The sequence below is a fragment of the Condylura cristata genome, unplaced genomic scaffold (assembly GCF_000260355.1).
Source record: "Condylura cristata isolate star-nosed mole 26May11 unplaced genomic scaffold, ConCri1.0 scaffold00008, whole genome shotgun sequence".
In the NCBI taxonomy this organism is placed as follows: Eukaryota; Metazoa; Chordata; class Mammalia; order Eulipotyphla; family Talpidae; genus Condylura; species Condylura cristata.
In genome coordinates this window covers 26,351,367-26,375,918 of record NW_004567109.1, presented here as the reverse complement: position 1 = coordinate 26,375,918, position 24,552 = coordinate 26,351,367, and the positions used below count along the sequence as shown (strand labels likewise).

Below are 24,552 nucleotides of genomic sequence, written 5' to 3'. Positions count from 1 at the left end.
CCTTCTAGTGAGTCCAGGGTGTTTTCGTTTGGGTTAAAACTTGTAGTAAGTGAGTCTATAGTCTGTTTTCAGTCCTCAATTCCTATGCCGGCTTGGACGCGGTGATTTCGGCGTCTTTACTCTGCCGCCATCTTCCGGAAGTCCCGTCAAATGATTTTTAACAAAGATTTTAAGATCATTTAGTGGGGGGATGGATAGTCTTTCAGCACATGGAACTAGGCAGACTGTGTATCCACATGCAGAAGAATGAAGTTGCTCCTTTAGTGTATACAAAGGTCAAGTTCTAGGGGAATGGGTTACAATGAGTGGGACTTGCAGTAGGCTGCAATGACTGACGTTGTCGGCCCATCTGCGATCCAAGTAGAGTAGCAATCAGTTGGTGAGAGCCCAGGTCCCTGATCTTTGGAAGACGGGGTCCCTTTAATCCACTCTGGACTTTATAAACTAGGTGCAAAATGCAAACCAGACGCAAGCACAGTGCCTGCCATGAGACTGGGGCACCTGCTACTGTCCTGAGAGCTGTACTTGACCCAAATTAACACACTTTATCACCCAAACTTCCCCTGGCATAGAAAATCTACTATAGCATTCAGAGTTCTGAAATTGTTGCATTAGATAAACTCTGTGAGTACAATTAGCTTCTAACTGAGAAGATACCCTGGTGTTTCCTTTTGCCATCTTTCCAGAATCCTCCAGGTGAACGTATTTTAAAGATACTAATAACAACATAATAGCACTGGTCTCGTGAGAAAGTGAGGTGTTGCTCTAAGCAGGCGGGGATATAAGACATTTCAAGGTCAGGTCAGATGGAGAGAATCCCCTGTGTCCCTCAATGTCGGGTCACAGAGATGCTACTGGCCTGAGCATTATCCTGGTTCTATCTTCTTCCACAGAAAAGCGGGCAGTGACCACTCCCAAGGCGCACTTGGTGGCTTCAGTAGGAGGGCAAGCTGAGCGGAGCTGCCAGTTGTCCCCACCGCGAAGTGCAGAGCACATGTTGGCGCTCTGGTTCAGGAGCCCCCTCTCTGAGCTTGCTTACCTGTACAGAGGTGGCCGTGAAGTGAGTGGAGAAGCTGCAACGCAATATGTGGATCGCACATTTTGTCAAAGAGGCCATTGGGGAGGGCAGAGTGACCCTGAGACTTCATAACATCAGCACTGCTGCTGATGGGCTCTACCAGTGTTCATTTAAAGGTGGTGATGTCAGCCATGCGGCCAGCAGGAGCCTGACTGTGACAGGTAAGGCTGATGGTGGAAGACTGTCTCCCAGTGCCCCTGTGACTCCGCAGGCTGAAATATGTAGAAAATAAAGCAATGTTTCTTTATATCTCTCATTTTTTTCATATTTTGAAAAGTACTTCAAATATTGTGGTGAGAAATAAGTATCTAGCTACTGCAAAATATCTGATGCAATGATTAGAGCATGCTCTGTGATCAGAGATAATCTAATTTGTAATTTGCATGTCCCTTCACTTCTCTTTCATTGAGCGAACACTGGTTTACAACACTGTATATGGCAGAGAGGTGTAGGGTTACCTTTTTTTAGAGGTGGGTCTCCTCTTCTTCGATTGCAAAAGACAAATCAGTGAGACTCTTCCCTGTCAACTTCCTGACTCCACCGCAAGGCAATAACTCCCTTGGTCTTTCTGTCTCATTTACCTCAGTCCTCAGTGTGGAGACACAGGTCCAGGTTGACACTCCTGGCTCTGATGGAATCATGGTGGAGTGCAGCTCAGGTGGGTGGTTCCCACAGCCCGGGATGGAGTGGAGAGACAGCCAGGGTGCCGTGGCTCCCCATTCGGCACAATCTTATTCACAGGATAAAGCCAGACTCTTGCATGTGAAGATGACACTTCTCCTCAGAAACCACTCACAGAGCAACATGATTCGCTACATTTGTAACCCTGTAACAGGTGAAGGAAGAAAAGCACATATCATTCTAGCTGGTGTTTGTTAGGGGGGTTTTTTGTTCGTTTTTTGTTTTTTTTTTTTTTGTTTTTTTGTTTTTTTGGTTTTTTTTTGCCAACATGGCAACCTAAAGAGAAAATCATTGAGGAAATTAAGGTTAAAGAGCTTTGTCCAGGCCCTCCCTGGTGGCGCAGCGGGCTAAAGCACAGCACTGACAATCTAAAGCCACTTCCGCATGAGTTCGAATCCCGCCTGCCCCGGAGGTGACCACATGGCGTGGCAGACCTCTCCTGACCCACCCACTGCTCCCCTCGGCAGTGTACTTCGTCAATCTGCCCGTTCTACTCCCCACTCTGTCTCTGGTGAATCCTCTCACCTTCCGCATCTCTGGCCTGTACCCTAGTTCTGTACGAATAAGTAAATAAATCTTAAAAAAAAAAAGATTTATTTATTTAGGCATACAGAACTGGGGTGCAGGCCAGAGGTGCAGGGGTGGTGAGACGATTCACCAGAGACAGAGAGGGGAGCAGGACAGGCAGATCGATGAAGTACACTGCTGAGGGGAGCAGCAGCCGGCGAGACAGGAGAGGTCTGCCGCACCATGTGGGTCACCTCAGGGGTCAGGGATCAAACTCACACTGAAACGCTGCTGCTCGCTTGAAGTGTTGTATCCTAACCTGATATGCTACCAGGGAGGGCCTGAATATGACTTTTATAATTGTTATGGATGTCGTCAGGTGCTGAGAGTGGGGTTTAGGAGAAAAAAATTACTAAAAAATAATAACAACCTATAATTAAAATACACATTATGGCTTGAAAACTTTTTAAAGATCAATATCCTATTAGATCCACACTATAAATACATGTGTGATTCACATGTTTCTAGTTTAATGGCTGAAAGGCCATGACTCATATCCCTGGGCTACCGTTTTCTTGTCTTAGAAATTAATAAAATCATATTTTATAGATTTTTGTGAGTCTTAAGTGAGTTAATAGAGGGAAAGGATTTTGTAAGTCAGCTTTGTTTACACATGTATAATTACAAACTACTTAGTGCTAATAATTTATAACTTAAAACTTCCTGAAAATTACAAAATGAGAGCTTATCATAGCCATTTATAGGAAGACGGCATTGGAAAAACATACACACACACACACACACAATCAAACCAATAGCAACTAAAATGTGGATACAGCACAGGTTTCCTGGATATTTTCCAATATAAAACTCCTGGAGGCATGACAGATAGAGCTCAAGGGTGAAGCAGGATAAAGTTATGTCCTCAGTGTGACAAAGGTACCATTAGTTAGCACGTTTGATTGATTGAGGTTGATTACAGGAGCAGAGTGATAGGTGGGCAAATGTCTTCAGATATTACTTCAGGGGATCTATTTCTAGTGTAATTGAGGATATAAATGAAGTGATTATGAACAAGTGAAGATTTGAGTAATTTTGTGGTGATTCCTGAAATTTGTTTTTCAAGTAATTCCTGAAAAAAATGAGCCAAAGAGAAATATGAGACTATTATATACAGTTACAAGACTTGGCCATTCAATCATGGTAAATTTGGGCAGGGTAGAAAGAGATCCAAATCATAAGGCAACAGTGTATAACAAATTATAAAGTATGAATTTTAATGTATAACAAAAGATGAAAATGTTCATAGGTGATCTTGGAATAACTAATTTTATGTCTAAAAAGAGAAAATCCCATACATATAACTATATACAAAGTAAATATCAGATGGAATAGGAGTTCAATGCTAAAATTGAACCAATAAACACTTTTGAAGGAGTATAGTATATCGCCTTGGTATTAGAAAGATCTTATCAAGAAATGAAAATCATAAAAGAAAAAGAACCCTTATTTGACTCCACTATCTGCGTAAGTTAAAGCTCCACAGATGCAATTTTGAGGTTCTCTTACAGCCATGAAACTTCTCAACTACCCACGTGATTTATGGTGTTCACAGCTCTTCACTTTTCTCTCTATAATCGGGAAGCATTTGTGCTAGAATCTTCAGGGAGAAACAAAGGAGAAACTTCTTGCAATCCACTACAGTGTCACTTTCAATTCCACCCACAAGACAAGCTCAATCCCAGGCTCTTTGCTTACCCTAAAAGCACATCCACTTATCTCTAGTCCTGACCCAAATACTTATAACGTAAAGAAAATGCAGGACCTGAAAGAGAATATTGCTTTATTAGGAGCAGAATTTCTAACCCAATGCTGCTTCATGTGTGGGTTGATTGATCTTTCTCCATCCTTTCTTTCAAATGCGGACTTCATTAGGATGATAGTTTTCAATTTATGTCTGTTTCTGACTTTGATTGTAATTGCCATGCTGCTCTGCTGTCAGTGCAGCAGGAAATGCTGCAAGAAGGTGGAATCAATCGGCAAGTGCATCAGTCTTCATGCTAAGATAAGTCATATGGGCGACGTAGCAAAGCTATGTGACATTTCTCAGCCAATGCCAAAACTTACTTTGGTAGATTTAGGGCTTACTTTTTTTCATTTTAGAAACTTGACACCTCTTATTTATGGCCTTCTAGGAAAATGATGTTTTGATGAATGAGGTTAGTATAGATATCTTTTGAGTTGTTCAGGCCATAGTTACTTCTATGCCCCAAAGCAGTGCTTTCTCTCCTATGTCTATTCAAACAACATGACGTGCTTCACACTGTTTCAAATTGAAGTGTTTCCAACCCTGTTTCACTTAAAAATCTTTTAGTGCTAGATGAATCCTGTGAGTCTTACTCTAGGATGCACCTACTTTTTAGCACAATCTTTTTCCCTACATATAGATTGGCATCAATTTTCAAGATATGGCCTCCATTCAGGGACCTTTTACAACCAGACTTTCTTCTGGCTGTCAGCTGGGGTCAAGGGGCTGCCTGGACTTCTCCACAGGCATCTCAGGTGACTTTGTCAGCTATGATGGATCAAGAACCTTTTGTTGTGTGAATCTTTCTGATGCCACATTTCTCTGACTACATCGAGAAAAAGCCTCTGCTTTTAAGGATTGTTATGTCTAGATTGGGCCCACCCAAATAATTTGGAATAATCTTTCTACTTTAAGGACCATAACTTTAACTTCATCTGCAAAACCTCTTATTTGATGCAATGTTACATATCACAGGTTTCAGGGGTTAAGTCATGGATAATTTTGGTGGTCATTCTGTAAGACAGTCTTAAACATTCCTTCCAAATGCAAAATCTATTCTATTTAACCAAGGTCCAAATGTTTTTACCCCATTACAGTGTCAACTTAAAATGGGTTATGCAGAAGATAACGCCAAAGAGATATTAAATAATCTGTTTTATATAGTTGTGAAGTTTAATTGAATTAAACCATGCATTTTAATTAAATGCAGAACTATGCATTTTTGAAGAGTAAAATTGATGAGCAGAATTGAAGAGTGTGAAGAGTAAATTCTCCATACAAAAAAGTCATATTAAATGTTACTTCCTGAACAGCCCTTCCCCCAGTTCACAATCCCACTAATGTCTTAATTTTTGGACTTTATGAAGTTTCTATTTCAGATCCTTTATATCTCTTGTACAGCACATAGATGAAGCAATTGAAAATTGCCTGATAGCATATTTCATCATCCTTATGATGATGTTATACCTGTCACTAAAAGGTAAGCGGGTAGGGAGGGTCTTAACTCTGATGCTAATTACTAACCCAAGTATTTTTCACATAGAGGGATTTACATTGACCTTTTTGCTAAATTATACTAACATTTGGTCCTAATTGGACATAATTTAACTCTGTTCACCTCTTTCTCCTTGAACCAACTTTACTATTTTTTCTTATATATCAGATACGGACAACAGCACATAAAGTCACCCCTGGTTTGTAAGACACAGCAGGCTCTCCCATTAAGTACCAGTCTCCCATGCAGAACCACGCAATAAAAATAGTCTCCAAACATCAGAGATAACAGGGCTTGGATTTAATTTCCAACATCCCGGATAGAGAATAGCTCATTTCTCTACCTCCCTTGAATTTATAAGCCCCAAACTCTTTCTAGGGCAAGTCTAAAAGCTTCATCAGGTAGAGAGGCTTGATTTGCAGCCTGGATTGTACAATGCAGTTATCTAAGGGAACTAAAAAAAAAAAAAATACCTAGTCATCTAGAAATACAAATACAGTAATGTTGATGAGGAGCTGGGGAAATGAGGAAAGTGGGGAGATGTTTATAAGGTACAAACTTGCAGCCAGTAGATAAATAAATCTGGTGATAGCATAGTGATGATCAACAATGTTGAACCATAACCTTCAAAACTACCAAGAGGATACTTCAGTGATAATCATATTGCATATATAAATATATCAATGCAACATGCTCTACACCTTAGACTTACACAATACCACATGTCAATTATATTTGCACTTTTTAAGAGGAAAGTAATTATAATGAATGCTATAGAGTTAAGGAAGGTAAAAAAAGATTAAAACAGAATATAGTCTGTAATCAAAGTCAATAGTAAGGCAAAAGTTATATATTACTAATATGAAGACTATTCAGCCATACCAAGGAATGAAGTACAGATACCATTTATCAGTACATCAGTGGGTGAATCCTAAAAGCATTTTACTAAGATGCCAGATATTAATCCCTCATGTTGTATGTTTCTATTTACATGAAATATCCAGAATAGGAAATACCAAAGATGAAGAGTAGATCAGTGATTGCAAGAGATGGAGGGAGGGAGGGGGAAATTGGGAGTCAGAAGTTGTTTTTTTTGGATGATAAAAATATCTACAATTAGGTAGTGGTGATGGTGAATATGCTAAAAACACTGAACAGTGTCCATTAAAAGATTAATGTCTATATTATGTGGAGTTATTTTCAGTTAAAATTTTAAAATATAAATATGCCCTACTCCAAAGTCATTCTGAAACACTTGGTAGCAGAATGGACTATGTAGGTGGGCGAAGAGCCTGAAGGAACGGATACCACACGGGACGCTAGATGTGCTGTGAGGTGGGAAAGAAGGGGCCTGCGCACTTCAGATGACAAGCAATTCTACTATGTCTAAGAGCCTTTTATTTTTTTTAATCAGGATTAATTTCTCTCCAGGAACTACTCTGGGTTAACATCATTTTGAACATCAGAGAAATTTTCAAGCTCTCCTTCCAGATCACTGCACACATGCTTCTATCACAGAAAACTGGACATGGCTGGTGGTTCAGCTTCAGGATCTCCCTTTAGATTATCTGGACTGTCTAGGAAGCTGTTCTATTGATTCAAACATACCCTCAGGTCGTGAGTCAAGCCAGGGTTTCATCAAAAGAACCTCAAAAAGAAAACAGCAGCAGATTCAGGAATTCAGGTAACTGGTCAGATTTAGGGATTTGCCTTGACAGGAGCCCTTTGCTGGAATCACACTCACCAACAAAATAGAGCACAGGAAGTGAGCTTGAAGAACTCAGCTGTGGTGTTCCTTAGGACTTTCTTCAGGCTTCTCCCTTACAGTCAACAATGCAGTTCCTTCTACAAGGTTTCAAGCTGTCTTCTGAATCGTCTCAACTAGATTCTAATCATCTATGTAGACAGTCCCCAAATCATTTCTGCTTTGCATCTGAGGACAGAGGAAGAAATCCATAAAAGGAAATGTAGTGACCTCTTCCCATCCCACGAGCAACAGAAGAAATGGTAGAGTTCCACCATGGACCCCAGACTGTCTTCTTTTGGCAAACACTGGGCTATAAAGACCAGGTTCAGTTCTCTAAATATTTTTTTTATATTCTTAATTATTCACATACCTACTGAAGTTACTTCACCAACCTTGCATATTCCCCTGAAAGAAAAAGTCAGTAAGATGCTTAAGAGAAAGAGTTCAGTTGCTTTGTTTGGAAAGTATCGGGAAGAGGGGAACAGGTGTTGTGTTAAACACTCTGAGAGTAGAGTGCAGATGGGTGGGCAGGGGCCCAGCCTTAGCCGTAGGCCCTGCAGCATAGGCTGAAGGCACTAAGCAGGCCTCCTGGGGACTTAGTAGCAAGAGGCCTATAGCTCCTCTCTCTTACTCAGTCGCTTAAAGAGGGGATCAAAGATAACTCATGAGCTCTAGCACCTCAGAACCAAGTGCTTCTTGAGCAGAACATCCTTAGGACTCCAGTTACATCTATTCCAAACCAACCTTTCCCACTCCCAATCACCACTTTTGGCTGCCTTATGCCCTTAAGTCCATCTCCCACTCCAGTCAAAACAAACTACTTGAAGTTTTCTGAATTCACCCCCATCTCTCACACCTGTCAAACAGTTACACTCTTAGCCTGGAAAACCCACCCTACCCTTCTCAGATGCTCATTTTGGTTCAAGTCTCCTGGGGCATTATCCCCTCAGCAAGCTTCCCTTGCAGCCTACTCTGAAGTTAGTGCCGTTGTGTGTGCTTCTGCGCTTCCTTCCTTACCTAAGCACAGGTAGAGCTTTCAGATAATTTTCCTTATCAGATAGAGCCCTTCTAGTGGGCAAAAAGTACCAGGGCTGTATAAATCTTCTCAGGCTGAGGCCAGTCCGTACTTGCCCTCAGCACAGCATGCCAGGTGCGACTGGGGAGTGAAGTAAGAGCCAGCGCAAGGCTCCTCAGGAATTTCCCTTGGGAAGGAAGGTAAGGCTGAGACTGGGCTGACAGAATTGGAGGGCCTAAGTGGGAAAGAGCTTGTGCAAGTCCTGGCGTGGTCCCCATTCATCTGGCACTGTCAAGCTTCAGCTGAGACTCCTCTAGGGACAGCGGAGAGCTGACTTGATCACCAGCACAAGTAAGTGGAAGATCTGGATACACACTAGCTCCATATTCAGGCTCTCTTTCTTCACCTCTTCTTCCTTAGCCCTTCTGGAAAGCCACCTACATGTCTAAAGACTGGACTGACCTAGACCCTTTTGGAACTAGTGAGTTTCAGGGATTTCAAAGGATGGTATGAACTGGGAATCTCAGTGGCTTCCATGGAAAATCTTAATGTTTCTTTGTGGGTCATTTGAAATGCACTCTGCAGTATTGTATTACAGTGAACAAATGTTAGACTCAATTCTTGGGGTTTGGTTTGTTTAGGAATAAAGAAAATACTATTCTATGCTTATTATTTCCCCTCCCATAGTAATAATATAACAGTTCCCATGAAGTAGTGCTCTTTGCAAATATAACTCTTCTGCTTTAATGTAGCTAGCTGAGATGATCAGAAACAGAGAAAGAAAACTAGCCCATTGTGGGATATTTATGATAATTTTGAAATACTACATTTGCAAAATTATTGACTCTCAAAATGTGCCATGAATCATTTTTACAAAAATTATTTTTACTCAGTCATTCTCAACCAGTTGGGAGGGTATATCAGACACATTTTGATTTTGATTCAAATAAAAAACATAACTGATAGGGGTGTGCATTAGACATTATTATTTCTATAGTACAAGGGAAATTGCTGTGATTTTACTGGTTTAAAGACATGTATCTTGCCTCTTTGTAATCATAGTGCTTTCCTAGCAATCTGAATGTGATTTATATTAATTTTTAAAGTCCCTTGTTAATATATTTTCCTTTTGCTTAAACATGTAATTTTTTCTTAAGTTTTGCTACAAGATGCTTACGGTAAAATTTGGCATTTTAACTATGTCTCCGTGGGCATTAGTGCTGCTAGCTAGAAGACGCGTCTATACCACCAGCCTCTCCAAATCTCATTTTTCCAAATTAGAACTATGTATCCACTAAGCACTAACTGCATTGTTCAAACATGTCTTAAAGCTAACTTATACAGTGAAAACATCTATCTGATCAGGACCCGCCTTTGAATGAAATTAGAATCTGTGGAGTCCCCTGAAGCAATGTTTCAAAGGCATTTCCTTCAACAGTTCCATTCCTGTTATCCCTTATATCCAAGTGGGCTTTCACTCGAATCTCCTGACAAATTCCGTTTACAGAGATGTGGCGCATAGACATGGCCACAAAGGGAGACACTCAGCCCTGGTCACCACCTTTGACTCTTCAAAGAAGTCTCTGCAGAATCTAGTTCATCCTTCAGCTGTGTGGCATTGCTACTAACAGGCAGCCAAAATCCTGTGTGGTGCCATCTCCTAAAGCATAATACTGATTTGGCCAGATTTCCTGCCTGGGACCAATAGATACATACATACCTATGATCAAGTGAAATTTACAAATGATGCACAATAAACTGATGATAATAAATAAACTAATATAACAATATTCTGTAATAAAGTTATATGAAGGTGGCTTCACTTGTCTATGGAGTTATTTACATTTATGTTTAGATCAAGTTAAATTTAAAATTCAGGTCTTTAGTCCTACTGGTGCTTAATAGATATATGTAGCAAAAAGCTCACGTATTAGCACCAATACAGAATATTTTCATCGTTGTGAAAATTTTTGTTGGACAGACCAGCAAAGTAGAACTTTAAATTTTGACTTATTTTTTCCTTTGCCCACACATTAAGCACCAGGCAATATGCTTAACTGTAAAAAAAAGAAAAAAGAAAAAGCTCCAAAATGTTATGTCCTTCTTTATTTTGATCATACTACATTGGTTTATTATTATATCCATGGACTTGGTCCAGTCAGTCTTTTATGTTTAGTACATAACCAATAAATATTTTTGAATGAATGAAATATTAGGCATTTCCACCCCTGACATTTTAGGATGAAGTTATTAATTCGTACATAATGACCATTCAATCCAGCTGATCTTATTTCTACTTCGATTAGCTTGTAGAAGCAATCTTTGTAGTATAATGTTTGACTATAAATATAGCATAAAAGGCACAGAAATTAGAATGGGGAGGAGAACTTTGATTCTCTCTTTTGTTTCCTCTTCCCTTCACCTAACTTATTTTCCCTCTCTCTCTTTTCTTTTCAATCAGCTACAAGCTTAGAAATTCAGATTGTTGTACATCCTCCTAACATCAAAGGTGTTTTAGTGGAGTGCAATTCAGAAGGTTGGTTCCCACAGCCTCAAATGGATTAGAGAGACAGCAAAGGAGAGATTATTCCACCTACATCCAAATCCCACTCACAGGACACAGAAAAATTGTTCAACATGAAGATGAGCCTTCTTTGTCATAAGTCCCATAAAACTGTTACTGGCTATCGTCAGAACCCTGTAACTGGTGAAGAAGAAATGACAACTGTTATATCAGGTAAGATCTGGGTATTTGTTCTTCAAATGATGGTCATTGTCATAAAATTCATAAATGAAAGCCATTAATATACAGTCTTCATTTAGTCCAGAACATTACATTATCTTGGCTTCATTTATTTTTTAAAGATTTATTTATTTGTACATACAAAACTGGTACAGGCCAGCGAAGCAGGGGCGGTGAGAAGATTCACCAGAGACAGAGTGGGGAGCAGAACAGGCTGACTGACGAAGTACAATACTGAGGGGCACAGTGGGTGGGTCAGGAGAGGTCTGGTACTCTGTGTGGATCACCAGGGTGGGTGGGGATCGAACTCATGCTGAAGTGGCTTTTGCTTCTTTAGTGCTGTGCTTTAACATGCTGTACCACCAGGAAGGGCCCTGCTCTTGCTTCTTAATAAAGGAGTTTTCAAGGGCATAGCCTTGACATTTTTCTCCCTCATGACTTATGTCTGTCTCATGACTTTAAGTATCAGAAATCGGACAATGACCTTTCAAATGCTATCTCCTACCCAGATCTCTATCCCAGACACTTGTCTGATCTCTGAATTGAACACCTATAAATATCCCAACTGAACTCATTATTCCATTACTTGTGACCTGTAAGGTTTCTTAAGAAGTCTTATGGGGGCCCTCCCTGGTGGTGCAGCAGGTTGGAGAGCTGCCCTGTGAAGCTAAACCAAACTGTGGCTGCTTCAGTGCGAGTTTGATCCCTGCCCTGTAGGTGATCCACATGGCGTGGCAGACCTCTCCTGACTCACCCACTGCTCCCCTCGGCAATGTACCTTGTCGATCTGCCTGTTCTGTTCCCCACTATCTCTGGTGAATCCTCTCACTGCCTCTGCACCTCAGGCCTGTACCCCTTGTCTGTATGTATAAACAAAATCTTTAAAAAAAAAAAAAGTCTTATGGAAGCCTGATGGGGGTACCTTTATATGTTGTCTGCTTTTATATCACCTTCAATATTCTTTCTTTGTCTTGAACTCTTGATACAGTACTTTGTGTCTTGGTGTAGGTCTCATTGTATTTTGACACTTTAGCATCATGTACTAGAATACTCAGGTCCTTCTCCACATTTAAGAAATTTTATTTCTTTGAAGCTTTCTAGTCCCTTCTCTCCCTTTTCTGGGATAACCATTATCCTTATGTTGCCTTTTAGTGCAGTTAATCCTTGTTGTACCCTCAGTCCACCCCTCCCTTGTGCCTTCTTTTCCCCCTTTCTTTCTTCCTTGTTACATCTTGTTTCTCTTCTTCCACCTGAGTTATCTGTACATTACTGTCTTTGGGGTCAATAATTTGATCCTCCATTGGTTCATTCAGCTTTCATAGCCTTCTCTAGAGGTCTTGTTCTCATTTATTAAGTTCTTTACATCTTGGATTTGTTATCTTCTAAAGATTAAATTTCTACCTTCTGTTCATTAATTTTATCTCTGATAACATTAGCTTTTTCTGAGTTTTATTTTATCTCAGATTAGCTTTATGAGTTCTCTTGTATCGCTTTTATTTTACTTTCTGAAATGTCTATCTCTTTGAGTTTATTGTTGCAATTTCCCAGTTTTTTTCATTTTTTTTTTTTGTTGGGGGTTTTATTTTTCCTTGCTTTTTTTTTGTTGGATTCTGTAGAATTTTCTGTTCTTGTGATGTCATATTTCCTTTAGCTCACAAGCTGATGTGTATTTTTCTTTGTTTGTTTTTTTTCTTTCTGTTTCTTTCCTTACTTAAAATCTACTCTAGTCACTTAAGAGTTGAATGACAATTTTTGGTTTTATTGATGTGACATTTTTGGCTTCTGCTGGTGTCCTGGCTACTGAAGGTATTTGCATTTACTGGGGACGAGTATTGTAGGGCCCAGCTATTTTTATATGTTTGTGACACCTCTGATATCTTTCCCCTGTGGAATCCCAGATCTGAGACTTGAGAGTTGAATGTCACAAGGTCACTATCTAAAAGGGAGGCAGGCAGTATGGTCTAGAGTACCTTCTCTGTTGTCCTCCTATTAGGCTCCTGGCCTGTGACCTCCTCTGATTGGGCTTTACCAGAATCAAGGATAAAAGCCTTCACACTGTTTCCACTCACTCCTCCGCAAGATCCCTGACTGAACCAGCAGTTCTGTCACAGCCTCAAGGTACTCTTTCCCCCTCTAACCTGTGTTCAGTGAAGCATGGATCTCATCTGTGTTCCCTCTGGTTCAGCCTTTTGGTCTCTGAGGTGCAAGGGCTGCTTCAGTCTTACACCTTCAGTTGTGGAACTCTCTCAATACAATATTCCTCTTGTTAACTATTATGTGTTCCTCTTGTTAGAAATGAAAGGAACCTGTTCTCTCGCCATTTGGATTATGAACTTAAAACATGTCTTAGAAGAAGTACAGACTGTGAAGATTGAGGTATACATGTCTAGAAAGTAGAGACATCACAGGGCTATCTTATCTTCCAATGTCAGAACATTGGAACATGGATCAAAATTAAAACTTATGATAAAAAAAAGATAATCTTATTGGAATTCTGTTCCTCTCTGATTTGTGAGATGACATTGCTCTTTTTCCAGTTCTGGGTTGAAGTGTGAGAGAGCTTATCTGGATATGAGATTGGCTCCATAGTCAGGGATTCTCAGTCCCATGAATAACATTTATGAAGAAACACCAGCTCAATCCAAGTTTTGACAGTACCATACACACAAAGTTGTGGTTACTGAAACTCTCAAATGGCTCTCCAGCAACCTCTTGGGGGTAATTTACTTGACTATAATATCATATTCTAGATGGCATAGTTTATTTCTCTGGGAATAAAGACATCTATTTTCCAAACAGAATGACAAACATCTCCACCTGGTGTGCAAACCAGCAGGTTGAAGCAGATACTTGTTCACATGAAAGGGAAAAGAAGAAAGGTTCACATGAGTCTCTAAAAGTATTTAAGAAGAATAATGCCAGACCCTGAATACATTAGAGAAGCCAGGACTACACACTAACTGGATGCTTAGATAAAAAGGACTGATAGACTGAATAGAAAATGACATTATTATAGCCCCAAGGGCTCTATGCTGAGGCTTGATGATAACTTAGCTCTGCTTCTTCCTCTATAGTTGGGGAGAATCTGAAAGCGAATGGATAGGAGGAGATGGGGAGAGTGGCTTTCTCTTACATTTGTTCCATTCTCAAGCTAAATGACAAAGCTTTCTCTCATTTTTCACCCACATAATTGTAACTACCTCCCCAAAAAGGTTTATGACCAGCACCATAAGGCTATACAGCGTTGAATGGAAGGAAACATGTTTTGGAGAAATGATTTGTGTTTTGGATGGTCCAAACACTTTAAATTTCCTGCGTGATAAGCTCTGTGAGTCTATTTCAGATAAGCTGTTTCTATGGAATATTATTTGGATATTAATTCTGACTGCAACTCTGGCGTTGCCAGTGTGGATCTACAACTAAAACTGTATGGTAAGTAGGTTTAGTGGGGTAGGACATGAACAGCAAGGATAAGGGAGCTAAAATTGCATGACCCTTACTTGCTAAGCCTATCTGCTTCAGGGAGCTGTAAACCCTTGGTTTATACATTAAACATATGCCTTCTAAGCCACTCTTTGGTCCTAGATATTCTTCTCTCCCTGCTACAGCTGCTGACAATGCTGGTTATCAGAAAAGTTGGAGACTTCTTATACCTTAATCGCAATGAAACCCCTTTTCCCTCGTGGTAGTTTTCCCAACAAAGTGGAAGAGTTTCTTGACACTGAACACCTAACATCATTTACACATTTCCTAAAGGATTCCATGAACATGTCAGGTGCAGGAACTAAATTTCTAACTGCACAGGGTTAAGCTAAGAAAAGGTCATTGAACATATGCTGAACCGCACTTGCATCCCAGTGATAAATCCAACTTGGACTTCATTTATGATGTCCTTTGTGATGTGTTGTTGAATTCAGTTTCTAATACGTTGTGAGAAAATTTGGCATCTATATTCATTCATTATAAATACTGGTCTGCAGATTTCTCTGTCTGATGAAAGTATAGGGATCTCTAGTCTCTTTTGGTTTCCAATTACATGGGATAAATGTTTCCATTCCTTCATTTTCAGTCTTACGTGTATCCTTAAAACTAAAGTGTATCTCCTCTAGGTGACATACAATTTTTTAAAATTTATTTTGAGTACTCTATGACTTTTGAGTAATGACTTTAATCCATTTAAATTTGAATAATTATTGTTATGTAAGAACTTAAAATCGTTATCTTACTGTTTTCAGGAAGTTTGGTAGCTCACATATTCCTTTTTGGCTCTTGCTGCATTTCTTTGTGAACAGGTGATTTTTAAGGAGGGGTGGTGAGGGTGTCCACAGGCCAGTAGGAGGGATCATTGAGCATTTCCCCATACTTATGAACAAGGTCCCTGACGGAGTCCAGAATGCAGTCAGCACAAACCTTGTCCCGTTAATGTTGCCTTTGAACCTCAAATAATTCTCCCACTGTGCCACCTCCCCCTGCTATACAACTCCCACTTTAATACTCTGAATGCTGTGAGGTATAAATGAGGTTCTTTGGGACACACCCCTGGAGTATTCAGTCAGCACTTTTTCATTCCTCCACTGGAGAAATCACTGGTGGTCGCATTTAATCCTATATTGTACCATCTTGAGGGTAGAATGAGGCTGGTGATGTCAAGAAGCTCCTCTTACTCCAGTTCCAATGCCTCCACATTCATATATATGTGTGTGTGTATACACACACACATGCATATGCATATACACATATGTATGTATATATACACATATGTGTATATATATGAGTGTGAGTGTGTGTGTGTATGGCATATAGTACATCTGCTGGAGTTCTTCTTTGGAAACCTGGACTTCCACAAAGACTCCCTTTGGTAGGTTCATGTTGTGTTGAACGTCGTGTTCCAGGATTGCCACAAAGCACTTCTCTGCAGTCTTCTGCGAGTTCCAGAATCTCTAGAACCAACTCTGTTCACTTATCCCAGGAAAAAGTAAGATTCCTCTGAGGGTCCTTGGTATATGATGGCATGCCCCACAGCTCCCACAGAGGCTCTTCTGTGTGGGGATGAATGCCCACCAAATCTTTTGGTTGTTGGGGGTGGGGGTGAGAGAGCAAATGAAGGACATCTTAATGTGCCATGATGCTCATATATCTTTGTATCTCATATTTTAAACACTAAGTTAGCCTGCGCCTGTAACTGCTCACCACACCAATGGGCACCACCCATGGTAGAAAGCACCATGTCTGCGAATATTTCCACGGGAAGACTAAGTAGACATACAATCTACAGTGATGTGTGCTAATAAGATTTTTAACAATATGACAACCCTTTTGTTTATGAGATTTCTTGTTTCCAAAGTTTTTATGAACTTTTGAACCTTTTTTTGAACCTAGGTACATGGTTAAAACCCAGTGTATACTCTGTTCTGAAATGAGGTACATTGATTGTCTAGATAGAGAAAAAAAAAAGGTTGGGTTTTTTCCTCCAGATATATTCAGTCTCTGCCCCACACCTGTCCCATATTAAAATTGCTCTGCTTGATTTCCCAATCATTAACATCTTTACACCTCAGCCTTCAGAGAGTTAGTTCCTTTAGATCCAAGCCTTAGCCCTATACTTGATTCTACTAATTTATAGAATTAATTCTATTCTAAATAAGTATAGACAAATGGCATTAAAGTATATCTGTGGCTTTCTTGGTGTATTTTTCCTCAGTTCAAAACACCTCCACCCAAATAACTAATAACCATGATCTCTCTTTTCTTCAGGTGACTTTTTCCAGAAGCTACTTCCTTGGGTAGTGGGTGTCATTATATGGCTGCTTACACTAGCTGTAATCATCCCAACCATTTTAAGTTTGCATGCCAAAGAAAGAGGTATGTGGGATCCAAATAGTGGAGATATCCTGAAAATATCATCTTTGTCAAGGAGATATCTAATCTCTGATAAAATAGTTAGCTAAAAATGTGTGATATTTGTTTGCTATCAGCAGTTTTTATGCTCTCATGGAGCATCTCGAGTCTTCTCTCATTAGGATATTATTCATGGCATGGGTTTAGCACTCTTCATCCTGGCTTCCTCATCCTCATCATCTTGGTTCTCTTTCTCTCCAAAATAGCATGAATCAATGCCAGCCATGTCAGTAGGGCAGCAGTAGTTAATATAGAGAAGTAATTTCTAGAAGGCATAGTTTTCCAGTAATGAAACAGATACTCTAAGTGTTGCCTATGTTGCCCCCATATCAAGGCATATTAACCAATATTATGTGATAAAGTACCCTAGAAAGGGTACTTTAAAGGTGTTATCTTCTCCAGATAGCTCTTTAGAATCTCTTTAGAGATGACTCTTTAGAATTGTGAGAGCTCTTTCATCTCAAAGGTCCTGCTTATCCTAGACTGCCCTGCTTTACCATTCTCCAGAAGAGGTCCACAGCACCAGGTAAAGAGGATAAAACTGCAAAGGGTCTATCTTTCAAACTCCAGCCCACCGGAACAAGTGTGATGTTGGTATAGAGATGTGTGTGGGATGAGTATCTGCTTCTTTGTAGCAGTCTTCCAGTTTTAGCCCAAACACACTCTATTTAATTCAAGTAACCCAGCTTGCCTCACCCTACCTTTCTATAAGCCCAATAATTGAAGCACTAGGACCTTAAACAAGAAAATCTTTTCTAATCTGTAATCTTTCCCTGCTGCAATCTTCCCAATTCTTGCTCTTCTCTCCAGTGTCCATTTCAGATGCGCTTTTCCAAGTGGATACTATGTCCAAGTGGAGACTTTGTGGTTGGAAGATATTACTGTGATCCTGTGCATTCTGATTGTCTTCATTACCATGATTATTTCTTTCATTTACTTTAAAATCAGAGGTAAGTTGAATGGGAAGGGTGGTGACTCCTCTGACTGATCTTCTGATGTCCAAAGGAAGGGAACTTTACAGACCCTAGGTCTTAGTAGTGTAAGAAAAGAAGACACTTACATGTGTCTGATGTAAGGGACCCTGATTGTAGCTTTCTCAGGGCTCCCAGGGCTTCTCCCAGTGCAGTGTTCCTGCCTCAGAATCCAGTGACAGTCTCAGTTCCGACTTCATAGCTGTGATAGCTCCCTCAACTAAACTGGGAAGGCCCAGATTACTTACTCAGCAGCAGATAAAATGGCTTACTGAGGGTAGAGGGTGAGTCCTTGACCACTATTACTAGAGAAACTGGAAGGCACTGGCCATGCACCAAGTCTGGTGTGAGAAGAACAGCGTTCTCCCAGGCTTCTGCAAGCCAAAGCCTTTGTCCTTTCCATGGCTGGACATCAAGCTGGACATCAGTATTGAGAAATACCTCACCCCTTAAGATCAAATAACAGTGCCTTCTTACAGTACAGACTATGTTCCTCATGCCTACCTCTACTACCAAGAGAAGCAACACTATCATTTTGTTACACCCATAGACATGAACCCTTATGGGAAGTAGACAAATTCTTCCAATCAAGTCATTTATAAAGTAAGATTAAGGTCAAGGAGATGGTTAATTGTCACTCATATAGACCAAGGTTGCTAAAAAACAAGTCCTGTTTTTAGATATGTGGGGTTACAAGGCTATTTCTTGATATTGTTCCTCTGTACTTTATGAAAACGAATGAAAAGGTTGCTTGAGCCACTCAAAGATTTTATCAATTTTCTATTTCTTTTCTTATAAGAAAAAAAAGAGATAATACTTTATCTGAACTAGAAATTATAATAGAGTGAATTGAATAGACCAGATTCATTCTATGAATCACTTATACTCTAAGAACGTCTCAGATTTTTATACATCTCAGATTTTTATAGCAACAACTTCATGACTATATAGGTAAACTTTAAAATTTGAACACAAATTCAAATACTCAAAATTAGCTGAGATAGTTTTAAATAAAAAAAATCTGCTTTCATAATAAATTCGATTTCATTTAACAAGGACAAAATAATTTCCCTCCAATGTTTTCTTCAGTTCTACCAAGTTTGTATTGGGGCTTAGGTGAATCTCATACCTTTATAATAAGTGCTTGCTTTCTCTGCACCCTTTCACTGAGTGAATTTAGCTCTTTTTCATATATTAAAAAGTTGATTCTCATTCTGTGTCTCTTATATTTCATATTTGCCAGATTCCAGAAGGTTAAGAGGATGCAGAATAATGTTTAGGAAAAACTTTTAAGATAAATCCACAGAGCCCCTTCATTGCAATTTCTGCTATGTCTATGACAAAATCTTAATTGTATGTGTAATAGATTTTTCCAAGCCATCAGGCACAACACATAATGATTTACTGTTGATTGAGTTTTGAAGGTGTACAGGTTGGCGGAGAAGGAGGAAGGGAGAGACAGAGGGAGGGAGGATAGATTCTTATTACAATTTCATCAGGACATTCATTTACTTCAGTTGCAAAGAGAGAATGCACAATTATTTTCATAGTAATCTTAATTAAAATAGTATTAGATTCTCCCCGTCAGGTATCACCACTGAAAATTAAATTCAGCTCCTTTCTAAAATGCCTCTGTGGATTTCCCTCTCACTTATTCAAGTTAATGATTTCTAAATAAAAGTCCCTTTGGTGGCTTTTCTAAAGACATCTTTGGCTTCTCAGATGTTCTCAGTATTTTCTCTTTTCAGCAAGTTGCTTTTAGTAAGATAAATTTACAGTGCCTTAAGTAATTTCTATTTCCTCAACAGGTTTCTTAGAAAGTTAAGGAGTTGAATAAGCATCAAAACCTCATCTGGTACTAGTGATACAACAGTGGAATGATAGATGGGGACCTCAGGAAATAAATGTGATCCCACAATTTTATATAGCCAAATAATTGTCAGATAGAGAACAATTAAAATCTACTTGTATATTCAGATTTGTAGCATTTTCACAAACTATGTTAACTAAAAAAATGATGGAAATGTAATCAGAAGATAAATAATAAATTAAAGGAATATCTAAAGATAAAATTGATGTAACTCTCTGAAAGTAGAAATAACTGTATTGCAATTATTAAATGCCATAGCTGTTAGTAATTAAAAATGTCTATTAAAATAAAACTATGATGTTTGTCAGAGACTTACCTAAAACATAGTAACAGAGAAAAGTTGAAAATACAGGGCCATGAAGAACAAACCTATGCAATTTCCATCAAAAAATATGTGGAGAAACACATTAATAAGATTTTTAAAAAGATAACTAAAAATAAACTAGTAGGAATAAAAAAGTGACTTACAAAATAAATACAAGAACCATACACCAAAACTTTCCAAAAACTGGTGTGTAAGTTATATGTGTTTGTACACTACTAATATGACACCTTTAAGTCTAGAAACAATTAATGAAGTTCACATAAAAATATAATTCTACCAATCTTGAGCAATATTTTAATATGCTTCTTTGAAGAATTGGCAGATCAACTCATAGTACTTCCCTCAAAGGCCCCTACTGATGAAGACCAGGTTTAGTATTTGTCTAGTACTCTTTAGAGGGCCTGGAACCAAAAAATTTACTTATAAAATGAAAGCTATATGAAAAGATTCTTAAACTCACTATTCAGATTAAATTAAATCCAAATCAGTGAGACTTCATATTACCATTCCTAGACATTTAAAAACATTAAATTTTGATGATTATTTAAGGGAGTTTGGGAACTCACACATTCCTAATTTTAACATAAATTGGTTAAAACGAAGTCATTCATTAATATAAAACTCTCATGCTATACAGTAAAAACTTAAATATTTAGATTTTCACTTACACTGGGTGTCTGTTGTTGCCGAATGAAATTATAGAGAGAGAACAATTATTTTTCACAAAGGAATTAAAACAATAATAAATAAAGGATATGTGTTTATATTAGCATGACTATATCTTAAAGTAGGTGTCTTACCTCTTTATTTAGCTTTTGCTCTAGTATGTTCGTGGTCAAATATTCCTACCTTAGCCTTGACTTCAAACCACTTCTTAGTATACGTATTTGACAAAAACTATTATTAGAATTTAAAATCTCTAAAAGGAAAATAATCTAATTGACTACACAAAATAGGTAAGAACCCTTGGTACAATCAACAAGGATCAGAAATTGAAACAGCAGGGTCATTCTCAAAATCAGAGACACTGATTTCAGAGGGGAGAAGTAGACATTGTTTAGGAAAAATGTTGACTTACATCATGTGTGTAGATCACATGGGGCCATTTGATGCTTCAGCAATGAGGCTTGAATGTGGGATATCCCAGCATATGGCATCTAAACAGTTGTTTCAAGAAAGAAAACATAGATGCCTTAGTCCAAATAATCTCATTTGATGGTTTATAATCTTCAGAGGTTTATTTTTGGAGACTGGGGTTTCTAGATCAAAGGGTCGTCACATTTGGTGTCTGCAAAGAGCCTACTTCCTTCCTGCTTCACTGACAACTGTCCCTTCCCTGGGTCCTCATACAGCAGAAGAGACCAGGGGGCTCTGAATCATTGACCTAATCTGTTCCCGAAGGACTCACTCAAGTATTATTAAGCTGGGGTTTAGTTTTTAACAAATGAATTTTGGGGGAACATAAACATTCTGTCTATAGGAGTAGAAAATGCTGAACAACACAAGTACATTTTACAAAGAATAACTAAGTTTTAATAATAATGATATAAATATAAAATAGAAAACAATAAGATATGACATACTTACAAATGTGCGTGTGTGCATACACACACACAGTAACTACAATATGCCATAAGCCAAATTCCCAATTGTTTGGGGTGGAGTTAGTAAAAAAGAAAAAATTGTTGTTGACTATTATGAGTTGGCAAATAATGAAATACTTTAAACAGATATAAAGCAAATTGTAGCATCTACTTAATTTTGTTGATTGTTAGCTTTACATTACCAATTAAAATTACCCAAGAAAATTTGCTGAACCTTGATAAATGCAGTGGAAGACAGGGCACAGCTTCCATCCTACCCCGCCCAGCCACCCTTTGGGCTCCAAGCTTTACTCTGGGGGCTGGTGGAGATTATAGGCCAGGAGCGTTGGTAACTGCATTGCTTTGCCAGCGGAGGTTAATTATGTGAGCAGAGCATGAATAAAATCTAAGTGTTATAGAAAACAATGAAAATCTTTGGAGAAACAATTAGGAAGAGTGAACACCCTGTTATATGAGTCCTAACAAGCAACAAAACTGAAGACCACCCAGAAACAAAACAAACAGGAAAGTGACACCCCAAAATGATCGTACTGCAGTGTCAGTTAGACCTAGTAATTAAGAAGGCAGTGTGTGTGTGTGAGTGTGTAGGTAAGGATTAGGATTTGGATTGATGCAATCTATTATTATAATTGTCCCATTTTGATAATTACGAGGCATGAAAACCTCATAGAATATTATGACTCATACACAGGGAAAAAATGCAGAAGGTAGAAAAGGCCTGGGGTGGCATCTTAGGGGTGATGTCAGAGTAAAGGCACTGTAACTGCTTCCTCCTTGTTCCTGTAAACCAACAACAAATCAATCAACCAAGATAAAGTAAGATTACATTTCTCTGCTCATCACCTCACGGTGCTAGAGAGATCAGCAAGTCTGTGTGGGGGAAGATGGGTGGATTGGGGCTCATGGAAGATGAAGATTGCAGTTATTGGGAACAGTTAGGGGGGCTGCCAGCCTTGTCAAATGCCTTAGGAGGGGAGAACAGAGACAGCCTAGAGATGCCCACCCTTAGACCCAAAACAACAAGATGAGGTTCACCATTGGGTCAAGATCTTAGCCAGGACAGCCATGGAGAAAATGCTTCAATTAGACCACCTCTCCCAACACTCGCTCTCTCTCTCTCTCTCACCCACACATACACTAGATGTGTACTGATCCTTCAAAGTAGGTAGTTCAGATCCAGAGCCTCAAAGAAGAGGGTCGTTGTGAACCAGGTCCCCCTAGCCTATCTGCAGTAGCAGCTAACTCACTCCCCATTTCTTTCCCTCCCAGCAGGAAGGTCAACCATCCCTCTACCTCCATCAACATCTGCTCAAAGAGTAGAAGGGTTTAACAAAAAAATTAAACCATAGTGCCACCTTCTGGGAAAGAAAAAGTAGACACTACTAAGTTGCTAATCTAGATTTCCTCCATTGTTTACTGAGGTAAAAGTGGTTCACATCTTTCTGTTTCAAGGGTTATAGGCTCAAAGCTCTACAAATGCATTTTTCCGCCCCATGCCTACCACTAGTGCCCAAACAGTCCTCTACATGTTCCACTGGGCCCCTCACCCTCCCACTGCTGTCCTTTCACCCTCCCTTGGTGGTTACCTTAGTTTTTCAGCTAAGTGTCTATCACTGGTTTGGTGCACCTAATCTTTTTCCTTTCTCTATATTCTTTCTCACATATAAGTGAAACCATCCTGTATTTGTCTTTCTCCTTGGACTTGTTTTGCTTAGCATTATCTTCTCTAGTTCCTTCTATCTTGTTGGAAATGGCAAGAGTTCACCTTTCTTTATATACCTGTGTACAACTCCATTGATTACTCTAGCTCTTACGCACCTGTTTTTTCTTTTGTACATATGTGGCTCTATCCTGGGAATTGACATGACGTGGGTGGTGTGTTACCCCTCCAGGTACCAGTGTCCTCATTACCCTGTCATAAGTTTCAGTTGAAGCAGGAGTTCCAGGCAGGTATCAGTGAGAACCCTCTCTGGGGATCTTAAGCAACCTTTCAGCAATTCATTTGTCAATACCTAAGCATGATAATTGAGCTGAGGTTTTTCTTTGGTGCCACTGAGTCTTTGATGTAAATGGCAAACCCCTAATCTCACAGTTTCTTTTTTTAATCAGTCAAAGGAGATCTTGTAATTTAGTGGAATGAGCACATAGCAAGACATGAGGTAAACCCTAAAATATTCCTGTTGTACATAGCGATTACGTGGATAACCCAAGCTGCTATTTGGCCCCTAGAGTTTACTTAACCCAAACATTTTGTAGCAGGCAAGCTAAATGCTCAAGGGTTTCAAATACTGTATTGATGACCCCCTTAGAGCTCCCACCCTTGCCACCCCACTTTCCTCAGAGAGTGAAACAGAAGAGAAATGAGAAGGGTGAAGAATAGCATCAGCACAGTCAGGATCAACTTTATGTCTTCCATCCAAGAGTTATACACCAGTAACAGGTCATCTGACACAGAGACTGGAAGAGAGAGAAGATCTAAAATCTGTGTGTTCAAGAGAGAGAGCAGGAGGGGATGAAGGAGGGAGATAGAGAGAGAATCCACAAGTTAAGGAAACTGATCACAAAGGAAAATCTACCTTCTGCTCCTACTCTACTCCTCATTTACTTCTTTGTTTTCTGGGATCAGTTGGGGATATAACTCTGGACTTTTTGACATCATAGTTTGACAGTTTGGGTGAACCAAAGTATATGCAATTTGGTCTGAGCCATGAATGTAAGCCGAGGGCAACATATCTACTCATTTATTCACAGGTAACTGAGAACACATTCTCCTTTGCTTTTATAACCTTGGCTAAGAGCTAGAGCGGCAAA

General features: G+C 39.3%; 1 protein-coding gene across 1 annotated transcript in view; it reads left to right on the top strand.

Annotated features, from left to right (window-relative positions):
- Positions 1-832: 832 nt before the first annotated feature.
- The window catches only part of LOC101630504 (selection and upkeep of intraepithelial T-cells protein 1-like), a 96,056-nt gene continuing 72,336 nt past the window's right edge, over positions 833-24,552 (top strand). The window contains 7 exon segments of the mRNA XM_012722119.1: positions 833-1,098; positions 1,100-1,239; positions 10,792-11,067; positions 14,417-14,478; positions 16,842-16,935; positions 17,782-17,834; positions 17,837-17,921. Coding sequence (XP_012577573.1) covers positions 833-1,098; positions 1,100-1,239; positions 10,792-11,067; positions 14,417-14,478; positions 16,842-16,935; positions 17,782-17,834; positions 17,837-17,921 — 976 coding nt within the window.